At 47.9% G+C, this 23,252-nt stretch overlaps 1 protein-coding gene across 1 annotated transcript in view; it reads left to right on the forward strand.

The window, feature by feature from the left end:
• PRKG1 (protein kinase cGMP-dependent 1) overlaps positions 1–23,252 on the forward strand; it is a 490,065-nt gene that overhangs the window by 332,817 nt on the left and 133,996 nt on the right. The window contains exon 7 of the mRNA XM_009637557.2: positions 17,857–17,920. Coding sequence (XP_009635852.1) covers positions 17,857–17,920 — 64 coding nt within the window. The remainder of the gene's footprint in view (positions 1–17,856; positions 17,921–23,252) is intronic.

A 23,252-nucleotide genomic window follows, 5' to 3' on the forward strand; every position in this document is an offset into this window, starting at 1 on the left:
GGTCCCAAAACCTTTTCCTTTCTCTTTTTTTTTTTTTTTTTTAATTTTTTTGAGGGCCGTTTGGTAAACCTTTGTGAAAAATGTATTTCAACAAGAACAAAGATTTCTTCAAGAGTCTGATTAGCTGTCACTTCAGTTAACTCTTAATAAACACAACCCCCCTCAGATGTACACGTTTGAATAAAGATCACGTAATCATGTTTCGCTGATTGGAAATCCTTTGGGGATTAATATGTGTCGAAGTCTGTGTTTGTTCAAGCAAAACCGAAATAGGATGCGCTGGCTCTTAGGAGCTTTGAAATGAAATGAATTATTACTTCCTCTGCAAATTGGAACCATGCATATGGGAGCATAAAACGCATGAATTGGTCTCGATCCTTCTGAAGGGGCTATTTTAATCTTCATTAGTAATCTGGGTGAAACAGTTGCTGACTGCAAACAAACCGCACTGCTGAATACAAAACAAACCGTCTTGAGATGAGGAATAGGGACATGGTTGTGGAATTCGTCTTGTCGCAACGCGTAGGTTGGGAGCACATCTTGTACTCTGAACTGCATTAGAGTTTAAAGGCCAAATTAAGTAAAGAACCAGGCCCGCTTCCAAATGAAGAGCTCATTAAACTCCAGCCCTCTGTTGGGTTGCCTGCTAGGAAGTGTGCAGCGAGGCCACCCTTTGATACTCTTTGGCAAGGAGGAGCACGTCTAATTTTGGCCTTGACATTACAAAAAGATGCTGTAGCTGCTGCTAGAGACGTGGAAGCACGCTGCGTTGGAGATGAAGCCTCGGCACAGAAAAAAGCTGCTAGTTTGCTATTTGGGTGCAGTTCGAGGTGTGAGTGAAATATTGTGATAATATTGCCTTATATTCATGGGATAATAACAATGATTCATGAGGAATAGAGATCCTTTCTGTATGTGATTGTATCTCTGCAGAACGTTCAGGGTGGAGAATACTTAAACGTGTTATACAAGCGCAGTCCGTTTGTGTTTATCCGCTTCTATATCCCAGATGTTACAATACCATTCTTATGGCCTTGCACGCCTACAGCTTGGGGAGCTCAGCAGTAACTAATTTGGCAGGTAAAAGAAGAAAATTGGCTGTAACAAATATTTGAAGTAAACTTTAAGAAGGTGGCTTAGGGAGCTTTTACTCTTCCTTTGCTCAGTGGCAGGTTCTACTCCTCCTCTTGATATCCAAACAACCCCCCTGCAACCACCCATGGCTGTGGATGGAACTAGGAGCAGAGGGTTTATGGCAGATATTTCCTGAATTAATTGTTTCTATCTTTGAGCTTAACTTGCACTGCTTTTAGCTACCCAGTACCTCTTAATTTGTTGTCCCTGGGGTTATCACTGTGCTGTGGTAGCAGTGGGTTCCTGAGTTTCACCCCGCTGGCTCAGTGAGAGCAGTGTGAGGTGACCACCGTGGTCTGGACGTGGGTCGTAGACCATGGGGGACGGTGGTGGCTCATCAAGCTTGTCCCACTACCTGGCCAGCCGCTGGGGACATTTTCTGTTTCTCTTTGTGATTTGTGTGGTTCTAAACGCTGCATCTGTCCTTTGCGTGCTCCTCTCTGTCCTGTAGCGTGGAACAAGATGAGAAATCGGATGGATGTGACGGGTTTTATTCTTCTCTTTAAATAACTTGGGGAATAAAATTAGACATTAATCTTCAAAGGCAAGAAAAAACGTTTGCAATGTCTTTTGGCATGAATCAATAGCCTTTACAGGCAAGCAACTCGCTCCAGGAGGAATGCTTTGAAGGTGGTACTCATGCCTTTACTGCTGGTGCCGCCCAAGTCCACGCTATTCTGAGTATGTGTCGTACTTTTAGCTTGTGATGGTCCAGCCCAGCTTACTGGGATGGACAGTGCAGCTCACAGGCGTGCGGAGTCTGCAGGCTTGGCTGGAGACTGCATGCGCTGATGGACAAACCCGGCTGAAGGGGGAGTACGGGGGAGCTGGGAAGCCCAGCAGATAGGAGAGCGGTGGGCTCTGGAGTGCCAGCAGTACTCACAGTTGCAAGAGCAACACCGTGTTGGAGCTGGTTTGAACGCTGCGGCCCGTTGTTACGGGGGTGGTGTATTGGGATAACGTGGGAATAGGAAGGCGGTTTGCACATTCAGATGTGAAGGTGCTTTTCCAACAGGAAAACACATTGAACAGGGTAAGTGCTTGGTTTTATCGTGGTACGACGGAGGTTGGAAGAGGCCCTGTGCGCACTGTTCTCCAGACACATCTTCATTCATCTCTCTGAGTAGAGTACATGTTTTTTACCTGGTAATTGTTGTGTTTTGTATTAGCAAAGTACAAGAAAGATTAAGTACAAAGCCTTTAACATGATTAGAAATAGCTGCTTAGATGTGTATCTCATTTATTATTTGTAATTGTCTTGAGACTTGGCAATCTGCCTCACACACACAAATAGTAGTTTCCCTTCAGAATGGTTTAACGAGCTGAAGTATGAAGATATAAGAAGTATTGATCTAAAGATAAGTATAATTAGCAGCAGATAAATTGTTACAGAAAGTAGCCATTGGCATTTGCAACCGTAGATCTCGTTCAGAAGCTTTTGTTTAGCGCGATACCCTGCCCAGTAAAATCAGTTCTTGGATCACGAAATTCCTGGAGATTACAGGTTTGGTAAAGTGGTTATTTTGTGTTCCTTGCCCCTAATTCACGGTGTCTCCCTTTGTGTCCCAGCGTGTGTGGAAATACTCTCCAGGCGACGTGAGCCGGTTTCCCGGTGCATTGCTCACATTGCTGACATGTGCAAGGCTGGGAGTGCCTCGGGGGGGTGGTGGTTAGGGAGCTCACCAGCAAAAAAAGGCTTTTAATGAACGACGTCTTCTCTTTTATTGAATTGAAAGTCTTAAATTCATGTTGATTTGAAGAAAACAAAAAATCTGGCTCCTCTTTGGGAGCTTCCGACTGAAGTGAAACTGAAAGTGAGCGTAGGAGCTTGCACCAGCCCAGAGGGAAGCGGAGGTCTGCTCAGCATCAGGCTGCTTTGAGCCGGAAGGGACGGGCTTGTATCTGAGAGCGCGAGCTCACGTCCTGTCCCGCTCTTGGGCTGACCTAAACCTGCTCCTCAGGATCGTGCCCTAACCACGGTGGTGTCAGACACTGGGGTGGCCCGTTCTCAATCTCTGCTGGCGAAGAGACTCCAAGCAAGGAGACTCTCCAAAAGAAGTACAGATGTTCACCAGTGCTTGACCTTGATCTCAGGAGACTCTTGCTTCCATGAGATGTTTTTTTGGCTGGATAGTTACGGCATTTTGCCCTGCCGGACAGAGCAGTTTCCCCAGGAAGGGCTGAGAACAGCCTTTTCGGCACATTCGGTGTTTCCATGGCGCATGTGTTTTCCTGAGATCCTCCAAGCCAAACCACACGGCAAGCTGCAGTAGCATGCAAGAATAGATTTGAGTGGCCAAAACTGCGTGACTCCATTTCAGTAAATATTGCATTTGGAGCAGCAAGAGTTCTTGGCTTTCCTGAGCAGTTGTCAATGAGTTTTAATTAAAAGGGTGGTTTGGGTTTGGGTTTGCAATTACGGCGTTTGTTTGTTGGGTGTACTTTGAGGATCTTTGGAGAAGGCTCCTGCTCTGAGGGTCTCTCCCCCTCTTTAGAAGGTACCAGCTGCATCTTGATGCTGATATTTAAAAGATAAATCTCCTGTTAGTGTAGATTTTGCTCAGAAAATAATTACTCGGGGTGAGTAGATGAAGATGCAGGGCAATGTCTGGCCAGGGATATAAACCACGTCCACCAAGCCCGCCTGCTGCTGGAGTGTGGCTCAGAGATTCTGCTCGGTTAAGTCGTTTCAAACTGTTGTATTTAAATAACTCTACAAAGTATTTTAGGAATAACAAGCTATCAGCACCACAACAACATGGAGCATAGCAAATCTTCAGTACTCAATTCCTGGAGGCGTTTGCATTTGAATTAGGGCAAGCGGGGGAGGAAAAGGCAGCAGCCTGGGCGCACTTGGTGCTGCCGACGCCGGGTTCGCAGCGGGGCTGCCGAGCACAGCGGTGCGGAACACCTGGGGCTTGGCCCCCGAGCTGCATTAACCAAAATTGGGAGGCTCTGACGTGGGAAGAGGAGGTCATACGTAGTATTTCACGCTTATGAAAAGTAATCCATAAAAGCAAAAAATTGATTTTAATTTGTGCTTCTAGACCCAATTTTAAGAAGTCTCCTGGGAATCTTGAGAGGAGCTAATGACCCACAATGTGCTTAATTACCCGTTAATGTTACTTTGTGCTGAGCAGGCAAAACCCAGGAGCTGAGTGGACTGAAAGCCCTGAAAGGATTATTGCTTCTTTGGCTAAGACAGATGGAAATTAAAGAGGGAAAACAAGAGCACTGCCATGCAACAGCCCATTGCTGGAGACTGGCTCGAGCTTGGGCTTTCCGGATGTTATCTCCATGCCCTGTCCCCAGGGCAGCCTAGCTTGAATCTTTGGGTGATTTTAATATAAATTCAGGTGTGAAAAAAAAAAATCAAAGTCGAGAGAGATGAACCTAGAAGGTGCACGTAGGCAGCATTTCGGAAGAGAGAGGCAAACGGCGGCAGCTCCACTGGCCCCGTTGCAAGGACAGAGCTGTCCCCAGCAAAGCCGGGGCTGAGCTGCTGCACCTTGAGTCAGTGCTGCGCTTCTGTTCTGAGCGGGGATAGTGGGGGAGTGGTGGATGGCAGGGTTGGGTTAACGGTTGGACTTGATGATCTTAAAGGGCTTTTCCAACCTAAACGATTCCATGATTCTGTGATCTAAAATTCTCACACTCTCCTCTTTGCCACTGTTCATCAGAAAAGGGAGTCACGTAGGTGATTTGGCTGTCTGGGTGGGATCACCTAACATTGGATGTACGTTTTGTTTTCATTTCAGGGAATCAATTCTGATTTCACACAGGGTCCTCATTCTTGTTAATACCGGTAGAAATCACGTTTCTGAGGCAAGCTGAAGTGGACTCAGTCAAGTTGCTGACGGGAGCGTTTTTTTCTGTGGCAACTTCAGAGAAGTCAGTAAATGGCACCGTCTGAGCGCAGATCTGTTAGATGTTTTTATGTCCAGTCAGAGACCAGTCTCGTTCTCCTGTACCGGTGCATTTGCACATCATAATGATCATTTTATGCATTTGTCCTCTACTTGCATGGGATGAATTTCTAATGTGCAGGCAGAAGGTGACATTTTTATTGCTTTTATGAGCATCAGGAATGCATTTTAAATTCAATTACACACAGTCTCTGGAAATACCACACAAGTGACTTGCCAATAAACACCACTTGTAGGTTCCCCGAAACTAAGGAGGACAGTGATCACCAGCGTGACGGGAACTGGGGGAACTGAGCAGCGTGTCGCTTGTGACAACAAGGATGATGGGGGGACTGGAGCATCTCCCCTAGGAGGAAAGGCTGAGGGAGCTGGGCTTGTTCAGCCTGGAGAAGAGCAGGCTGAGAGGGGATCTCATCACCACCTACAAATATCTCAAGGGTGGGGGTCACGAGGACACAGCCAGACTCTTCCCAGTGGTGCCCAGCGCCAGGCCAAGGGGCCATGGGCACAACCTGAAGCAGAAGAGGTTCCAGTTGAACGGGAGGAAGAACTTGTTGACTGTGAGGGTGCCCGAGCCCTGGCCCAGGCTGCCCAGGGGGGCTGTGGAGTCTCCTTCTCTGGAGATCTTCAACCCCCGCCTGGGTGCTGTCCTGTGCCCCCTGCTCTGGGTGAGCCTGCTCGGGCAGGGGGGTGGCACTGGGTGAGCTCCCGAGGGCCCTGCCAGCCCCGGCCAGGCTGGGATTCTGTGTAATGCATATTAGGAAGAATAACTTAAACTTCATATAGACGCTGATAAACCAACATCACTCTTCCTGGAAGAAGGTGAAACGAGTTCCCACAGCTCAGTGAACACAAACGCACTGCGTGCCCCCGCAGGTCACAGTGCAATTAGAAATACAGATTTTAAAGTCGAGAGAAAATAGAAAGGGCGTTACATGCAACGAAGACGATCTCAGAGAACACGCTTGCGGGAATTGTGCCATTGAATGGAACTATAGATGAAGACAAATCAGGCTGAGGCTAAAGTGTCCCCAGAGGGACAGTAAAAATCCTTAACTTCTTAATAATTTAGAAAATTACAGCTGACCTGCAGTGAATTAGCATTCTGTAAAGCTGCTAACAAGGAGGCTGAGGAGGACCAGCTGGCCGGAGCACACTGCAAATCAATAAGGTACTGATCTTAACAAGAGCATCCAAACTGCTGGAGATGCAGCTTTCAGAGGAGATTGCAGTTTGCATGTGCATGAACACACATACCCAGAATTTTTAATGTTTTGCACTAGGGTGGAAAGATAAAAGATGTTATTTAAAAAAATCGATTTGGCTTGATACTCGAAAGAAGTAAATAAAATGTAAGCCCTTATCTGGAGTAGGTAAATACAGAAGAAATCAGCATTTTCTTTTGGAGCGTAGGATAACAGAGTAGTTCATGTTTGAAGGGTCCCTGGGGTCATCTGGTCCAAACCCTCCTTCAGAACAGGAGGTGAGGTTGAGCTGATCAAACCAAGATAGAGAAGTCTGAAGGGAGGCGATGTCCTGCCCAGCACGGCCCGTACTCCACCGCAGTTGTAGGGAAGGGAGATGCTCAGCATCTCCTGGGTCCTCGGTTGGCGGAAACCAAGGGTTGCAATCCGTGCCCTGGATTTACAAGTCTGGGCTGATGGGATTTACCCTTCCAAATGGCACCAGAAATCCAGGAGGGTTTGTTCCTCTGTGTTTTCAGATGACAGGTTAAACTGCTGTTTCGATAAATTTCTGTGCTTCGTAAGCAAACTGTTCCCAGTGCTGGCTTCAAGAGGTCCTGGATGTCTAAGGGACAACTGAAGAGTGACAGCCTCCCTAAGCCACCGAGATCCATTGCAACCTCCACAGACATATGCCACTGAGGTGTTATTAGAGAAGGGAAAAAGCACATCTTTATAAGAAAATGCCCAACCTCGCCTTACAGGCTCCCACCGAAGGTGGCTCTGCCCCAGCTACCGCTGTTCTAGTCCTCGCCTTGCTGCTAGAAACCGGGGATGAGAGAAAAATCTCAGTGTGTCTGATTTCTAATTCTGCTGGATCTTGCCTGCCTTCATCTGTAAGATGATCTTCACCGTCTGATCTTTCTGCCATGTAGGTAATAATTACTCTGAATCCATACTGAACGGCAAACTTGTTATTTCAGTCAATGTTAACGGAGCTTTTGTATCGGGGAGGTCCCGGCTACCTTGTTCTAAGTCAGTGCTCGCGTGCTCGCTCTGATGCTGCGGTTGTGATCTGCATGCCTGTTCCAGAAATGAGTTATTGACTACTTGGGGACTGTTAAAGGGCATTTTGTTAGGCGTTAATCACCTGAGAGGAGTAAATTGCCTCATCTGCAAACTTGAGGAACGATCATCAATAAAACAGAAATGACAGAAATGGATTTATGGGAAGTGCTTTCAACAGCCGTTGCTCACTTCTTTTAACTCTATTTTCATATCTGTCAGTGAGTCAGGTTTTAATCTCAAGTGTTTCCTTCTAAACATACATAATGGCATTTTTAATCAAGATGCCATGTGGCCTTAAATAAATCAACGTACAGTAAATAACCACATTTGCCTTTGTCAGCCAGAGCCCTAATCTTATCATAACGACCTTCTTTCTATGAAAAACCAAACAAACAGGTGACTGGCATAAATTACGTTTTAAAAATAATTTCTGATAGGGTGCACTGTTGCGTGGGGACAGGCTGTGCCCATAGCCAGGCTCACTGGATGCTGCCATGGGCAAAAAGGGGCAGCGCGGTCCATCCTGGGGTACAGCGCTCGGGGCAAAGATTCAGCACCCAAAACGATTACGCCAACTTCATACCTTTTAGATCCAGCTCCCCCGTCCTTTACCCCTCACTGACATATCTGTGGGCTAATTTCAGGTTTCCATCCTGCTTGCTTCATGTCTGCAGCAGAAGTCCTGACACTGTGTCCTGCCTTCCCCGGGTATTATTTCTCTATCTAAATACCGGCCGCGTCGGCTCAGGGAGTACTCACTAAAAGATCCCAGACACTCACGTTTCAATATTGTCCTTATCGCTCTTTTGAAACATGCCAAGTGGAAAAGGCTTCAACCATGAGACAACCAAAGAGGTTCAACCATGGGCAAGCGATCCTTGAGCATCAACGATCTCAGTCCCCTGCCAGCTGAGAGGGATCGACGTAGCAGCCTGCCTGCGGAGATTCGTTCTTGGGATGCAGAGGCATTTGTGTAACGTGCTGATCTTCTGTAATCTGTGGATCAGCAATTAATTAAAAAAATTGATAGTTCATGTTGCAGCGGAAAACATAATGGAAGAACAGGACACGCTGCGTAGAGCGAAGTTAAACATCTGTTGCCATTCAGGTGGGGACAGATCCAGCGTGTTGGAGCCAACACGACATCTCCTGAGAGTTTCCCCTCGGGCCTGCGAGCGGCCGTTACATGGATGAGCCAACCCACGGCTGGTCTGTCTCGCCTGCCAAAAAGTTTCCCCCCTTCTCCAACCCTCTTTGTACCTGGAGAGCGTTGTGGATCGCGTTGTGTCCACGCAGCTGGATCTGTCCTCCCACCAGTGCTCATCCAAACCCATTGGAGGTGATGTGGGTTGGGCGCTGTGCTCCTGACGGGGACTTTGGGATGAGCCTAGGTGTAGGGTTGCACCTGGTCTTAACGGAGACGTCTTCTCACCAAGGATCTGGGGGCCGGTTTTAGGGTTGCAGCCCCTAGCTGGGCTGTGCTTCACGCAACGCAGAGGAAGCGGTAAGCAAAGATTGACAGCAGCTGAACAGAGCTGTGTTGAATAATTGAAATTGTCTTCCCAGCACGGGTTTTTTGTTTTGGTTTGGGTTTTTCGTGGCCCGTTATATTGCTTGCCTGTCTCTAATATTCCCTAGATTATGTTTTCTTAAACAATTGAATTTTCAAACCTTATTTCGAATCTGTCAAGCTTATTTGATTATTTCTCCAATACAACCCAAGCCACTTGAAAATCTTCAACATTTAATTTACTTTCAGCTGCGTTCTATTTTCAGCGCAAAAAAAAAAAAAATGCTAGGGAGTCTTACTGTGCATGGCAAATTCTGGCCTCCCGAGGTGTCGGGGGTTTACTGAGGGGAGAAGAAAATCAACAGCACCGTAAACACAAAGACCAAATCATCCTTCTCTTTTCTTTAATGCAGTAAGGGGGCTGTCCTGGGGAAGGGGAGGTGTGCCGGTTATGGCTCTAAAGCCATAAAAGCATTTTAAAGGCATTTGGTATGCTGAGCCTCCTAAAACATGTCGTAGTGCATGTTTCAAGTCGATCCAAACTCGGCTCAGGCAAAGGTCCCTGTGACATCTCTCAAAAGGCCCTTGGAGATAACAGAGCTCTTCTAGGAAAAGACAAAGAGCAACAGCAGCGGCGTTCCCAGGAGTATGAATAAAAACCATTAGAAATCGGGAATTAAGATGAGCTGCCATCTGTTAGCCTTCAGAGCTTCGCAGAGGATAAATGTCCCAGATTGCACCCCCAAAGCAATAGCGCGTGTGCCGTCCTTTCCGCCGCGACCCGCAGATGAGCACGCGGCCAAGAGAATGACTTTGCTTAAAATAGGAACGGATTTGCTGGCTGTGTATTTTTGCCTCAGGCAAATCTCGAAATCAGTGGTGATCTTGTGTCTCCAACTGAGTAGTAATTGCTCAACGCTGCCCCGGGGCTGTGCAGTTCAGAAATTAGGAGCAGGGGTTTTTTTGCCCATCAATGGGCTGGGTTAGAATCGCTGAATTAGGCTGGTTAGGAGGTCCTGGATGGCACCTGGGGGTTGCACCAATGCTGCTTGACTGTAGGAGGGTCTCAAGTGCCTCTGTCAAGCACTCTGCGATGAATTCACGTGGGCCCACCCGTGTGATTGCATGCAGACATGGTTGTCCGAGGCTTCCACCATGAGGAGGAACAAACTGCTCAGGACTCTGGTGCATTTTTTGTAGCTTATTTCTCTGCGGAGGGCATAGCTGAAGTCCATACCTGGAGGACTGTTCTCAGTGATGATGTACTGATCAAAAGTGCTCTTGTTCAGGCTTGTCCCTCAGTAAGCCATCTCAGATGTGTCAGTCCAGAGTGAGGAGCGCCAGATTGCCCCCGAAGCTGCTTTTTGCTGCATCTGGCAATTGCTGATGCCGCCAACCCTAGGGTCAACCCTGCCAGCTCACTGCTGGGGAGTGTGTTGGGCGGGATTTCTGTGGGGTTTTATCTTACATTATTTGCTTGTTGTAGTGCAAAAAGTCTTCTGGCTCTTCGTGTAGTAATTAACAATAACAGAACCAGGAGATACGTAGCTACTTTAATACTTGCTTTGTGAATCGTGTAGATTCAGTCAACATCCGTGTCGAGGAGTAATTTTTCTTTGAAAGTTCAGTCTTAGGGACCCAACTCTCAGGCCCCTTCGGCTTGGTGGGCGCTGAAAGAAGTTGCCTGGGAGAACATGAAAAGCTCGTGATTCAGATGACCTTAAACCCAGCTTACTTTCCTTTTGTAGGAATGTAATTACAAAGCCAGAAAGCGACGGTAATCTTTTTAAAGCATTCATTGAATGGTGACGGTTAAAAGGAGGGAGGTGGGAAACAACGTTACAGCAGCAGTGAGTACTGCAGAGCAGGGTCCGCGCTTCGGGAGCAGCAGCTTCGGCGTCTGTGAAAAGGATATTATTGGGACAATTTGCTGTCAAGTGCAGTAGGCGGCTGTGAGGGACAAACCGCCGGCCTCAGTTGGTTTTGAAGATGTTGTAAATAAGCAGTTGGGAGGAGTGGGGCAAAACAGCCCGCGCATGCAAATGCAACTTGTCGCGTCCTTAAACACCACCCTGTCTTCAAAGCATTGGTCAGTGTTTAAGGATCTCTTCTGAGACACAGTGTGAAACATCTTTAGTGTTCGAGGCACGGTGTTAGCGTCTCGTGTGAGGGAAGGGCTTTCGTTTGACTCCCCTCTGGCGCCGCGGTGATGCGTTTGCAGTTTCAGCTGAGATGCAGAAGCAGGAGTCGGGCTCGGCGCCCCCACCCCAGGGCCCTCCGCGGAGGCCGAAGGGTGAGGGCTCGTTTCCCATGAAATCTCCCAGAGACTGGGGAAAAAAACGCTGGAGAGAAGCTCCTTGCCAGTAAATTGTTCTGAAGAGGTAATAATGACATTGCAAGTCAGGGGCGATCTCCTTTTGGCTGTGTGGCCAATGCAGGATCACAGCAACAGGCGGGCGGCGCAGGGGCGGGAGGCTCTTGCCGCAGCCGTTACCCTGGGTAGCCGTCTAACAGTGGTGGAGAAGGCGGGTGCGGTGGAAGGCACAGAAGCTTTCTGTGAGGGCGATAGGCATAATTTGATTTGCAAATATGTAGAAATACCAACTGCTACAGCAGGAAAAAATCCCCCAAGGTGCTCCCATGGTAATGGCAGGTATGGGTTTCCTCCGGAGGCTGGCGCAAGGGCAGTGGGAATCCTGCCTTGGGATGAGCAACCGAGCCCGTGCCTGCTCAAAGTTCAGTGATGGCTCCAAAGCAGTTGTGGCTGTTGAGCATTTGCAGCTCCTTGGGAGCAATTGTCCTTTCCAGGATGAGTAATCCTGAGGGAATGCATGTCCGATGGGTGAAGGGCTTTGCGTACCTGCTAATTTCTCGCCTTCCCTCTCATCATGACAGCGACAATTTAATTTTTTTTTTTAAATAGTACAATCTGCCCGATGACTGCAAAATGAGATGCAGTAGGAGGGCTGTCTCTGATAATGAACCCCTGTCAGGGAACGACAGGGATTGACGGAAGCGAGGGAAAATAATCCTCCGAGCGCCTGAGCAGCCTACTGAACATCAACAGGGCCCGGCCCAAAGTAGGGTGCGCAACAGCACCCTTCGGCGATGGCGTCGCGTGCCCCAGGTGGTGCCCCGCAGGGAAATCAGAGTTCTGGCCTCATGTCAGCAGAGCACTTCATCCAGCAGCGTCGTTACCATCCTTCCATCACCGGGGGAAGAAAACGCAGCCCTTTGCCTTTAGTCTTCCGCTCACGAGGAAGGAGATCAGTTCGTTTGCTTTTTGCCTCTCTCCCATTTGCATATGTAGAGCAGCTCTTAGCATAGAGCCAGATGTCTGTGAGAGAAAAAAATGACTGCAAACCCCTTTCAGGAGTTTATTTACTGGAATAAGGTCTGTGTCATGAGGGGCAGAGCTTTAAAGCTCCCTTCTACAAGATCCCACTTCAACTGACGCCCGCCTGGCCTCAGGACAGATGTCAGCATGGGGAAGGTGGGACTACGGGGGCTTCTCTGCTGCAACATGTCCCAGCTTAAGAAGGCAGAGGGAAGACAGCAGTAAAGATTGCACAGAAATTTTTTGTAAACTTTCAGGAATAAGGCTGCAAACATGTTTCTTAGTTCTTTCTTTTAAGGCCGTGACCCTGGCGGAGCCAGCAGTCCCTACCTGACACAGTCGGTTGAGTTGTTTTCCAGCTTGAGTTGTTCAAACCTTCGGGGTTTGCGAATATCCTAAGCCAAGCCTCGGCTTCTGCTAGGGAAGATTCAGCCTCGGTTCTTCCAGAGCAGAGGGAGAGTGCAGCAGGGGCCTCCCAAACGTGCTAAAGCAAGGACAAAACCAGCAGCAGTTTCAACCTTCATTCCAGTTGGGTGCAAAAAAAAGTTTCAGGGAATGCAGACACACTTCATTTCCTTTTACTGATCTGTTTTGATTTTTAAACTATGCTTACCCGTCTGGCCCAAGGCAGAGAACAGTGACAACAAGGGGAGTTGTTCCTGTGCCAGCCAGTGTGATAGGGTACAGGGCTCGTTTGGGAGTTGGCCCACAAGGACCATCGGCTGCGACACTGGGCGAGCTTTCCATGAACGCCCTTCCAAAGCGTGAGGAACACGTCCTGACATGGGTTCAGAAAGTGAAGAGCTGCCTTTGGGTTGGGCTGAGGGCAGAAGACAGCCAGGGACCCAGCAAAGCTTTCACGCGTGTCAGAAGATAAATGTCCTGCTGGCATGCTGGCATCTGGGCCACCAAGTGTGTTTTGGGGTAAAATCAACCCCCTGGGTTACAGCCAGGATTATTTAGAGTCCTTGCTGGTTTAATACAGGATTAATCCCATGGGATGAATCAAAAGGATGAATCAAACTGTTGCTAATGGGGGATGTTGCTTCTACCTAAAAGTCACGAGCAGATCACCAGGGATGGACCTGACCTTTCGTGCCTCCTTCCACCGCCTTCAGGTTGGACATGGCTTATCTTTTGTATCTGGACGGAGGCTCGACGTGCCCGCTTTGGCACAGCTGTTGCCCCGTTTTGGCAGCCTCCATCCGGCGTGTTGGGCTCTCTGGGAGGACGTGCCGCTTTCTCAGCCAATGGGAAGAGCTGCTCTGCCGTTCCTGCAGACAGCAGGCAATTCCCTACGGTGCCCTCGCCACCTACATGGACTGGCATCGCCTACAAAATACTCCATAGCTGAACAGCGTGGAATATAGCCAGCAAAAAGTCACCTCTCCTTGCCAGCATGAGCAGCTCCTCCACCAGAGCAGCTACTTCTCCTTTTCGTGCTCCAAGGAGAATCTAACAAGGCTTGGGGCAGGGAGGCTGGAGAAGGTTGGAGGTTGCCCCTCATCCTGTTACTCCTAGTGGCAGCCACGTACCTTCTGTGATAAAGCAGTGTGATGTTTGTGGATTGATTAAAAAAACCAAAATCAGGTTTATTGGCATTCGCTGTTAAAACTCAATCTCCTTAGGTTACAGATCTGGATTGCCTTGTTGTGTGCTACCAGCACCTTTGTAGGGTGGCCTGGAGGCATCTCTTCGTGTGGACCCTGGGCTGTACTTCTGCAAAGGGGACATATAAAATAGGCATAAATAGTTTGGTAGAAGTACTTTTTAACACCCATATCACCATAAGTAACTGAGGGGCAGGGAGAGGCTACAGGTGAGTAGAACATCAGTTGGGAAAGCATCTCTATTCCATATCCAGCTTTATTCCATAACCTCATCACACAGGGTGGGGTGGGTTTTGAATAATCAGCATTAGAGGTGTTAGGTGGTGCAGTGCTGGGTACCATTCCATGGTTTGCTTTGGGGGGGGGCAATTGGAGCAGAGCTGGAGCCTCTTCCGCAATTAGGTGCTTAACCAGTTTCTCTCAAAATAACGTTTAAAGGATTAGGTGGCAGAGGTCACCTTCTCTGGCCCCGGGGTGCTCAAGGCATTCGCCCAGGAGGAACAAGGTGGGGTTCCCACCTTAGCATTAGAGTTTGCTGGAGCATGGACTTTCCCTCTCAGGGCAACTTCTCGGCAGTGTGGTCAGCTCAGGTGGGGAGATTTCTCCTTGTTACATGGAATAAGAAGCAGCTGGAGAAAGTCCACAGGAGGCAGGCTTGTAGAAAGCAGCTTGCTAGGAACGGCTGAGCAAGCTGCCAGGGCTTGGTCTGCTAAAGGCACAGTTCCTGGGCAAAGCGGGAGATGGTTGCAGAGAGAAGCACGGTGGAGTCCCTTGCCTGTGCTGTAGGTAGGAAGCGGAGTCAAAAGTTCTGAAGGTTGTTTAACTTCGGTGGTAGATACCAGAATGTGTTTGGGGTTTGCTTGATCCTGCTTTGTTAGGCACAGATCCTGCTTTGTTGTGGACAGGGCAAGTAATTTCTCGATGAGATTAAGTTGTATTTGCTGGGATTTTTTCCATTGTAAATGATGGATACGCAACAAACTCAAGTGCTGAATGTTCTCTTGTGTGTATTTGCAGACCTATTCACAAATTTTGCAAAATTGTGAAAAACCGAATCTAATTTTTGTTACCTGTTGCTGTGCTGCAACATCTTCAAAGGTTGCCTTTGTGTCCTCTGCTCCTGCTTGTCCTCCTGCATATGTTCTCCCCCTTGCAGCAATCTGCTGCTCAGCTGCATTCCTCTGCTCTCCATTGGGAGCTGAGGCTCTGTTTTCCTTTGAGCGCTGGTACCCACGTGGAAGTCATCTCCAAAACATTGATCTTTGTGTGCAAAACTTTAAACGATAGAGGCGTGTCTTGGGGCGAAGCAGGAATCTGTTTGATGAACCTGTTTAACGTTGTTGTGGAGGGCGCGGGGTCTGTTCTTACCGACCTGGAGAATCAAGCCAAGCTTTGGGTAGTCTTAGTGCTTGAGCAGGTTTTCAAAGCTGGCTCCAGAAGTCTTGTGATCAGCTCTGTTGGCCTGAGTTCGTGACATCTTTTAACAGGTCAATAAACGTTTTCTCTCTGCTATTTTATAAAAGCATTTGCTGAATACAGGGGGGTTTTGGTACTGAAGTGATGGGCAGTCCTGTAAGGCCTCTTCTAATGAGACTCCAATGCAGTTTGGCTGTGTGGTCACTTTAGAAGGATGCTGACCCATCGTAGCCCACCATAAATCTGTGATATTAATGTGTGAGTCTGTGATGTGATGTCCTTGGAGTTTGTTTTGCCAACGAGTAGACTTTCCCATTTTCTGCTCTACTGCTGTGCTGAAGCTGTCAGCGTTTCTCTTAGGACATGTTCCTGGTTTACGTAATATCCTAAGTTTTCAGCAGTGAGATTTAAAACTTGTTCAGAGCTCGTAAGCTTCTCTGTTTCTCATGCACTTGGTCTGTAATAGATGTCTTCTGCTGCCCACCCTCGGATTGCCCAGATGCAAACACGCCGAGATGCATTCGCTCCCGATTTGAGAGCGTGCTGGTGCAGCCGCAGTAAAGCTTGTCCAGATGTCTGGGAGCGTTAGCTTCTCCCATCAGTTTATTCCTCATCTGGGAACGCTGAAGCTGGTGTAATGAACTTGCATTTTGTGCCTAGGCCCAGACATCGCATAATTCCATAGCAGTTGTTTCTGTTTGCTCTTGTTGCACTGTGGACCGATGTGTTTCCCGTGAAAAAGGGCGCTTCCTAAGGAGAGAATGGAAGATGTTACTGAGGCATCAACGATCATGTTCTTCTGCACGGAGTTCTGTCTTACCAGTTAACGCATTCAGCTGGGGTTTTGCTGTTTGTTTGTTTTTTAAATAATGAAGGCTTCCAAACTTTCTAATTCCACTGCAGTGTAGCACATGCTTAAGCTAACAAAAGCAAACTCTGCTTTAGTTCTGCTCGCAAGTGAAGTTCACTGGGCACTTCATGCTTGGCCCCAGGCAAAATACTGGGTTTTGCTCTCAAGCCCTCTGCAGGGTCTTCAGGCCTCCCTTTGCTTTTCTCTGGGTGCAGAACAGCCACCACGCTGCATCCAGATGGTGCTTGGGGCTCATGAAACCTAGGTGGGGTGACGACCCCAAAGGCACCTGCCAGGACTTGCTCCCCAGATCAGGACTTCAAAAGCATGGGTTTGGCTTGGTTCTTTGAGCTCCCCTAAATGTGGAGAATAACTTTTATGTAGTTGTGTGATCCAAAGGAGAAAGTGAAACCCTGTGTGAGAGGAAAAACAGGCTTTGGTTTGGGTTGTATTTCCCTCTCAGCAGGGAACTCCCCCAAGAGCCCCCTCCCCTCGCTTTGCACCTGATCACAAGGTTCCTAAACCCAGAGCAACACGTTGGGGATCTCGGTTTAATATTAGGAGCATAGGGCTGGCTTTACACCATGCAGTGGACCGTGATGAAGCAACTCTAGAGCAAGCTGTTCTTGGGAATAGCCTCAGCAGAGCTGTATTGGCTCAGTGCTAGTCTGGGGCTAATGTGTCATGTAGATGCGTTGCTAATTAGCCTACTGATGAAAAGTGTTTTTAATTAAAGCAGGTACAGTGCTGCTTTCCTCCCCCTGGAACATACATTGTGTTTATGTGTTTCATTTAGTGTCACTTGGGAATATTGATGAAATGCAAGTTTTTATGGAAAATAGCGAATGAGAGACCAAGGTAGTGCAGACTGAGGTCAGCAGGGACCTCTGGAGGTCGTCTGGCTCAATGCCGCTGCTCGGGCAGGGCCACCTAGAGCTGGTTGCCCAGGACCATGCCCAGATGGCTTGTCAGCATCTCCGAGGAGGGAGACTCCAAATCCTTGCTGGGCAGCCCGTAAGGTAGTGGAGATAGAGCTTCAAGGTCAGGGTCACCTGCAGGAGATTTGGAGACCCAGCTTCATATCGTTCGTTCTGCCCCAGGCTGAATTAAATCCCAGTCCCATGGGCCCTGGGCCAGTGGGCTCCTTGGAGCTGCATTGCCCTCTCACCTTGACCAGCAGGTCCAGCCTGGCCTGGGAGACAGCTGCGAAGGGAAATGCTGCCAAACAAGAGGAAAAGTTTTCTTTTCAGCAAAAGAAAACAAACAAACTTGGATATAAAATTCCCGATGAAGCCTTCAATAATTCTAACAGTCCTTCCGTGCCGTTTTGTTGCTGACCCCATACCCTTTGCGGCTTCGTGCTCTGCATTTGTTGTGTCTGTGTGTGGTTTCAATCAATCTTTTATCTGTTGCTGCTTCTGAGCTGTGCTGATCTTTTCTCCTTATTTATTTTTTTTTTTAACTATTTATTTCTGGTGGGATGGAAGTGGACCAGGAAAAAAATTTGCACAGTCGTACATGTGACTGAGCAGGTTTGCGGCGCAGAGTAATTCCAGTAAATCCTTAATTGATTCTTAGTTGATTACCAGCTTTATGAGTGCTTCTCCAGATGTTTGCTGCAAGTGGTCTCCCATCATCACAAAATACATCTTGGCTGCTAGAAGATCAGGTTTCCATTCCATACGCCGCTTCTCTAGTGAGCGCTTGTTCAGCCCCAGGTGATGAGGTCAAAATATCTCTGGAAGATGGATGAGGGGAATGCCGCTAGATTTATGGCCTGTATAGAGGGATCCATTAATTGAGGTTTCTCTTGTATTGCAGTGTGCCCACATTCCAGAGCCTTCCTGAGGAGATACTTAGTAAGCTTGCAGATGTCCTTGAAGAGGTAAGTGCTTTTAATTTTGAGAGCTAATGAGTTCAGAGTCTGCGAGCCTTCTGGTGCAAATATCCAGGCTCTTTTTTCCCAAAGAACAGCTTCACAATTTTGATCCCGGTTACAGTTGACTGTTCCAGCACGTCGAGATGACGAGAGGAGCTGTGTGACAAATGAATCCAGTTTTCAACAGGGCTTACCTATTTTTAATTAGATTTCTGTCCAATTGGGGAGCAAAATAATCGTTTCCCGCGGTGTGCAGAAGGGAAATCTTCTCCAGCCCCTGGTTCTGTGGCGCTGAAGGGGAGATGTCGAAAGACCATCTCCTTTCAAATCTGATGGGACGCTTGCGTGAGAGGGCAATATCGCCCCTTAAAGGAGGTGCCACGGACAAGCTGCTCCCGTAAGAGTTACAGCAGAGGGGGCGATGTGATAGACCAGGAGGTGTTCGATGGTCTGGGTGGAGGTGTGCTTTGCCTCCCTGGCTGTACCTAGTATCTCACTACTGTCAGGCTTTTCATGACTCTTTATTTAGAAAAACAAACCAACAGAAACCAGCCAACCAAAAAAAAAAAAACCCCAATCCCCAAAAAACAAACCCCAAAACCCTACACCCTACCTACCGCCTGCAAAACCCCCAACCTTGCCCTGTAAGTGAATGTGTAAATGGATGTAAAAGATTGGCGTTGCGTTGCAGGCAGTTTGTCCGCGTGGGTTATTCACATTGCCCCTGTCCTGGGCCTGCAGAATTGCATGTGATTAAATATTAGAGCAACTGTTAATAAAACCTTTCAAAACGTAGCCCTGTATGATTTAACTGCAGGGAATCTCGGTGTACGACAGTATTTTATTTCATTCCTTGTTGGGTTTTCGTACGTGCCTTGCCATCGTGAGCAACCCTGATAACTGTGTTTATAGACAAATGTCCGTGTGTGCCAGCTCTGCTGTTGATTTTAAGAAATGGTGCTGCTGACAGTTGGGTTTTGTTTTCTTTCAGGACATTTTTACTTCTCGCCTTCTTATTTAGCATACAGATAAATTTTGTAATCCGAACAAATCAGCTGTTTGTCATACAGAATAATTGCATATTCATAGATAAGCTTTATTTCCTTTACTGCCAGAGAAGTGTTCAGATTCGGAGAGAAAAGGCATATTAACTTGATATGCTAAGAATTAAATTTGCCTATCTCACAACTGCACGCCTAACCAGGAACAGATAGTTCAATTTGCTTGGATCACATAACCAGCATTAAACTCCTTATCAGGAGTTAGGGAAAAGAATAAAGTCAATAAAGCTTTTCCAGGGGCACTTTAAGTTTCATGGCAGGGGGAAAAAAAAAAATCCTAACAAACACAAAGGAGAAAGGAGGCATGAAAGCGGCATCTGTGGGGGTAACTCTGCACCCCTAGGGCGGATGCTATGGCTGGAGAGGTTGTCCCAGTCTGTACTGGGATATGGATCCCAGTTTCCTGCTTGGGACCACCTCTGTTACCCCCTCTGGCTTTTTGATTTAATGTACAATGTTTTATGTAAACTAAAAAAACCACTCTGCTGTGATACCGCGTGTTTGGTGTTGAGCGGTACGCAGCGTGCGGAGCCTGAGCACAACTTCATTTCTCCTCTCCGTTGCTGTAACCAGGACTGGATGCAAGAGGCTGATTTGGCACAGTTTGAGGCAGGGGAAAAAACTTCTTACTGTTAAGATTTGATGCAGTTTTTCGTTTGATACAGTGCTGTGAATAACGCAGCGCTTCTGTCCTGCATCCGCTAGTGAGCAGGTTTTAGAAATTATCTAAAATCCAGAAGCAAGACAGAAAGGCTGGGTTAATTGCCCATTAGCCCAATCGAACTTGGAAGTGGGGAGGGGAAAAGGTCAGTGTTTGAGAACGCAACTTCACCTCTAGAACTGATGGAAACACTACACCAAGTTCCTTGGGTAACGCAAGAATTGACAAAACCCAGAGGAATTTGCTGTTCTCTTGCAGTGGTTTCTGACTTGGGTGCGATTGCTCCCATTAGAGAAGTCGCTCCTAGTTTATATACCTGAGAGGAGAAACAACTCTGGGTTCGGTTTTAGCACATTCAGACCCAAGCTACTGATACGCTGTGGCTTTGCCAAGAAATCTTCTCCCAGGAATGAGCTTCCTAGGGCCATAATTCACCCTGCTTCCTGGCCCTTCTTCTGGGACGGAGGCTTCTCCAGCTGTAGGTCGTTGCAGTTGACACCAATCCCAAAGCAGCTTTGAGCTGCACCCCTAGCCCCAGTCCCAGGATTTGGGAATAGCTACTAGAGCCTGGCACAGCTTTTCCCAGCACCCCAACCCTACCCTTCTGTTCTCTTCCATTACATTTTTTTGATTGTATTGATATTTCTCAATGTTGTGTATTAAGAAGCATCAACGTAGTGTATGGCTGGCTTTACGGACGTAGCTCAAACCGTTGGGTAATGACCACAGTGATTTCCACCGCTGTGGGAAGCTAAGCGTCCCTTCCAGCACGGAGGTTGGGTTAGTTTGGTGGTAATGCCACCTCCGCGTTGTTTGTCCTTGTGCTTGCCAAACGTAACGTGAGGCAACAGGTCGTGTGTTTTTGCAGCTCAAGACTTTGTTCTTGTGTTACTTGGGTTTTGGTGGCTTGGTGTCTTGAGGAGATGAGGTTTGTATCTGCCTGCAGGAGAGGCCTCTCCAATCATTTGCAGCTGCTTGCCCAAAAGCCATTTGATGCAAAGTTCCTGCAAGATTCATCCAAATGATAGGGTAGGACGAGAAGAGAGATTTAAATTGGTGGATGCTGAGTCAAAATAAATGCATGGGTTTGTGGTCAGCTCAGCCCCCGCTTCACATAAGCCAAGCCCTGGGCAGGGGGTCGCTGTTTGGGAGAGGTGGGGAGGCGAGGGTTGGTGGTGCTTGTGCTGTGCAGGGGATGAAGGACCCAATCCATCCATTATTCTGTGTGGGAAACAATTTTTATTGTTTCGTAGGGTGGTGCGTATCGTCCCACGTTTGCTGTGTGTTTGGGATGCGAGAGGCAACACACAGAGTCTAGAAGCTCAATAATGACATTTTTTAATACTGTCCCCAAGGTTTTCCTAATTTTTCTCCCTTAGTGCCTGCTTTTTCATGCTTTTCTTCAGTTGGAAAAGCCCTTCTTGACCTCCCTCTGACTCTGGGGGCATCGCGCCCTGAGCTGCTCCTTCCTAAAAGAACCTGTTGCCCAGCACCTCTGGCCCCTGGGGCGCGCGCTCGCAGCTCCTTCGCTCAACAGCCTTGAACCGGTGGCAAGGCAGTCTCACCGTGCAGTATTTTGGTCAAGAAAATCAACGTGTTTGTGTTGGATAACGTTAATACGGGAGGATTAATGTAGGTGGAAAAGGTAACGGCTGCCAGGACGCTGCTCGCGCCCGGCTGTGTGCCTGCCCTCCGCCCAGCGCCGCCTATCTTGCATTGCATGCCCGCCATGGTATTTATTGTGTAAATATCTTTGCTCTGGATGAACACAAATCTCCTTTGGAAAACAGTAAAAGTGACTTCTTGCCCATTATTTTTATTTATGAAACATCTGAAGAATTTTAGTTTCCTTGGGGGAAAGGGGAGTTGGTTTGCAAATTGCAAGGCTCGCTGTAGCTGACCAATAGCCAAGCATAAAAGCCTTTTTTTTTTTTTTTTTTTTAATAATAAACCTCCAGAACTTAATGAAAATGCAAAAGCCTGACGTTTCTATACCCACTTTTGAAGGCTTTGAAACAATTTATGGTTGTCTTTTCTGGTTACAGACTTTCTGATTTTCTTAGAGTTTAAAAAAAAAAAAGTCTTTTCTCCTCCATCATCAGTTCTATCGCACAAATAAATGGATTTTTGGTAGTAAACAGCTCTTTTCTAAGACTGTGTAGCCTCAGCATTATGGCACTTCGTTATAATGAGGGCAGTTTATAACAGAAGGGAATAAAGTATTAATTTATTTAGGAAACTAAAATGCATTGGAACACACATAGAATAACTTAGAGCAGCTGAGGTGCCCTCTGCACGCGACTGCTACTGCCGCCATTTCGGGTCCTGTCCCCTCGTCCAGCCCCCAAACTGGAAGGTAGCGCAGGGGACGTAGCTGCCCCCATGGGAAGCTTGGGAGGAGAGTGAAGAGCATCTGCCCCAGCTTCAGGTCTCTGGAGGTTTTCCCCTCTCATTTCCCCCCCCCCCGCCCAGGCATGGAGGAACAGGTATCTATAAGGTATCGTCAGAAGCCCCGTGGGGCACGGCATGGTTAACGTTACACGGCCAACGCGTGGCTGGTGTCACCCAGTGATGGTCTGGACGGCGCTGACGTTGCCGGTATTTTTAGTCTTTATGGATTAACTCCGTTGGTTAAATGAAATTAAACCCTTACGGGAGGAGGGCATGGAGTCTGTAAGAAATGAATCAACTTGCCAGGAACCGCACTGCAGGCGAGAGAATAAAAAAGGGAATTTGTGGTCATAGAGGAATAAAACCAAACAAAAGCCCCCAAATGCCCAGCCTCCAGTACAACTTCTCGAGATGCGACTGCTCATGGTGAGTGTAGAGGTGCTGTCTCTGCCTATAGCACAGCACGGTGCCTATAGGGCATGCGTTTGCCTGCTCTTAAGCACCTTTGCTTTGTCTTTGCAATGAGGTGGGGGAAGATGGGACGAGAGGCGCTTGGCTGATGGAGCAGGGGTGGCGTTTTCCCCCGCTGTGCTCGCAGTTGAAGCTCATCGCCTTTTGGCTGTGTATGTGGTGACGAGTAGGAGCTGCTGGGGATGTAGGCGGGCTGGCAGTGGGTGGACCTTCTGTCGGTGGCCTCCAGCTCCGACCGTGCGCTTGGAAGAGCTTTCCAGGAGCTCAGCGGGGAAAAATTAGTACTTCTGGTGGGAGGCAGAGTAGATGCCAAGAAAAAGGAAACTAGTGGGCAGGCAGAAGGACAGCAGAGCTTGAGAAGGTGTTTGAGATGTCTGGAGGAAGAGGAACATTGGGCTGGGGTCTGTGTTCCTGGCGTGGCCAAGGAGGGGGATGAGCTAGCTGTGGGCATGGGCAGTGCTTGGAGACTGTGGGCTGGTGTCTTCTCTCTCTCTTTTTTCCATCAGGCCAAAAATGAGAGATTTCTTTTCCACCTTGAAGTTGGTTCTCTTTCTGGTAACCTTTTTCCTCTTCCAAGGGTACCCTCGGTGTCATTCAGATGTAAAGCTTATATCCTTGGAAGATTGAGGTCTCGAATCAGTAGCTCAGGTAACAATAATTAGGGTTCTCTGACCTTGTCTCTTTTGAAACCATTTCCAGTTGCTTATGGTTTTGATGGCTTATCCATTTGATCTAAAATGATTCATTGTGGCTG

Source organism: Egretta garzetta, unplaced genomic scaffold (assembly GCF_000687185.1).
Source record: "Egretta garzetta isolate BGI_Z169 unplaced genomic scaffold, ASM68718v1 scaffold234, whole genome shotgun sequence".
Classification (NCBI taxonomy): domain Eukaryota; kingdom Metazoa; phylum Chordata; class Aves; order Pelecaniformes; family Ardeidae; genus Egretta; species Egretta garzetta.